At 44.3% G+C, this 1,124-nt stretch overlaps 1 protein-coding gene across 1 annotated transcript in view; it reads right to left on the bottom strand.

Annotated features, from left to right (window-relative positions):
- The window catches only part of T265_06673 (hypothetical protein), a gene marked incomplete at both ends in the record, with an annotated part of 29,959 nt that extends 29,521 nt beyond the window's left edge, over positions 1–438 (bottom strand). The window contains one exon of the mRNA XM_009171998.1: positions 66–438. Coding sequence (XP_009170262.1) covers positions 66–438 — 373 coding nt within the window. The remainder of the gene's footprint in view (positions 1–65) is intronic.
- Between the last annotated feature and the right edge of the window lie 686 nt (positions 439–1,124).

Genomic DNA, 1,124 nt, shown 5'->3' on the forward strand with positions numbered 1-1,124 from the left:
GTGGGACATGGAGGGTGGGAGTTTGTCGAGCCATAGTTGGGCCATGGTTTCCACCGCTAGCTTACGGCCGCAGAGGAGACTGCGCGTGTGACGAAGAAATTGCGATGGTGATCCGTCCCCAATTTCGTCAGTGGTGAATATATCCAGTAGCATTTTGTTCTCCGATTTCCCTGTCCGACTTACGACGGCCGCTCGAAGGGCGTCAAACGGGTTTTCCTTAGGAGTAGCTTCCAATAGATCTTCAATTTCTGCTGTTACATCACAAGGAAGATGCTGGACAATATAGGAAAACCGGGTGGCTTGGGAAGTGATGCGTCGGGAAGCAAAAACGGCCTCCACCTGGTGAAGCCACAACCTGGGGGTGTGTGGATTGTAGTCTGGTAAACGTATGCTAAAGGCATTCTCGACTAAATCCGCCGAATCAAAGTGTGATTCCATAATTACCGGGCAAAAGAAACAAAATTACGACGACTTGAAAGAAAATGCTTTCAAAAAAATTATTTAGAAATACTCGGGCTCACCAAATTTGTAGTGGCCTGGCTACCCAATAAATTGGTTTACTACGAGTGTGTGGCAAAGAAATAAAAATAAGTACGCTAGGTTGGGCATACAAAAATAAAGAGGTCAGATGGAACAGACTCACCAACAATTGTTCTCTTTAAAATAGTTCGTCGTTGGCCCAGGTCAGCGAATGAACAATGATCCAATTATGTTGGTCCAGAGGTCTTCTTCTGAACGGTTCCCACATATAATAGATTCCGAAGATATCTGAAATGTTTTGGTATCAGAGTTAGTACATGAGACTCGCGAAAGGCCGCTGCAAGCGCGAGCGATATCAGAAGAGAGAGTCGAAGCACGTGACCACGCTTGTATTATGTGAAATTTTACAAGTGCGCGTTTTTTGTGGTTTTTCGTATTCAAAAAAAGATTATGCAATTGATGAAATAGGTAGTGTTATAATGGAAGTAAAATAAAGGTACAAAACGCCACACACCTCACGCACAACCTAGCCATTTACATGACCGTTGTTCTCTTTTCAGTGGAGGCCTTTGGCTTTAAATTCGTCTCATTTCAAGTATCACTAACCTTTCAAGGTCCACCATCACGGAAGGCGCAGCCACGTT

The sequence above is a fragment of the Opisthorchis viverrini genome (genome assembly GCF_000715545.1).
Source record: "Opisthorchis viverrini unplaced genomic scaffold opera_v5_141, whole genome shotgun sequence".
Lineage (NCBI taxonomy): Eukaryota > Metazoa > Platyhelminthes > Trematoda > Opisthorchiida > Opisthorchiidae > Opisthorchis > Opisthorchis viverrini.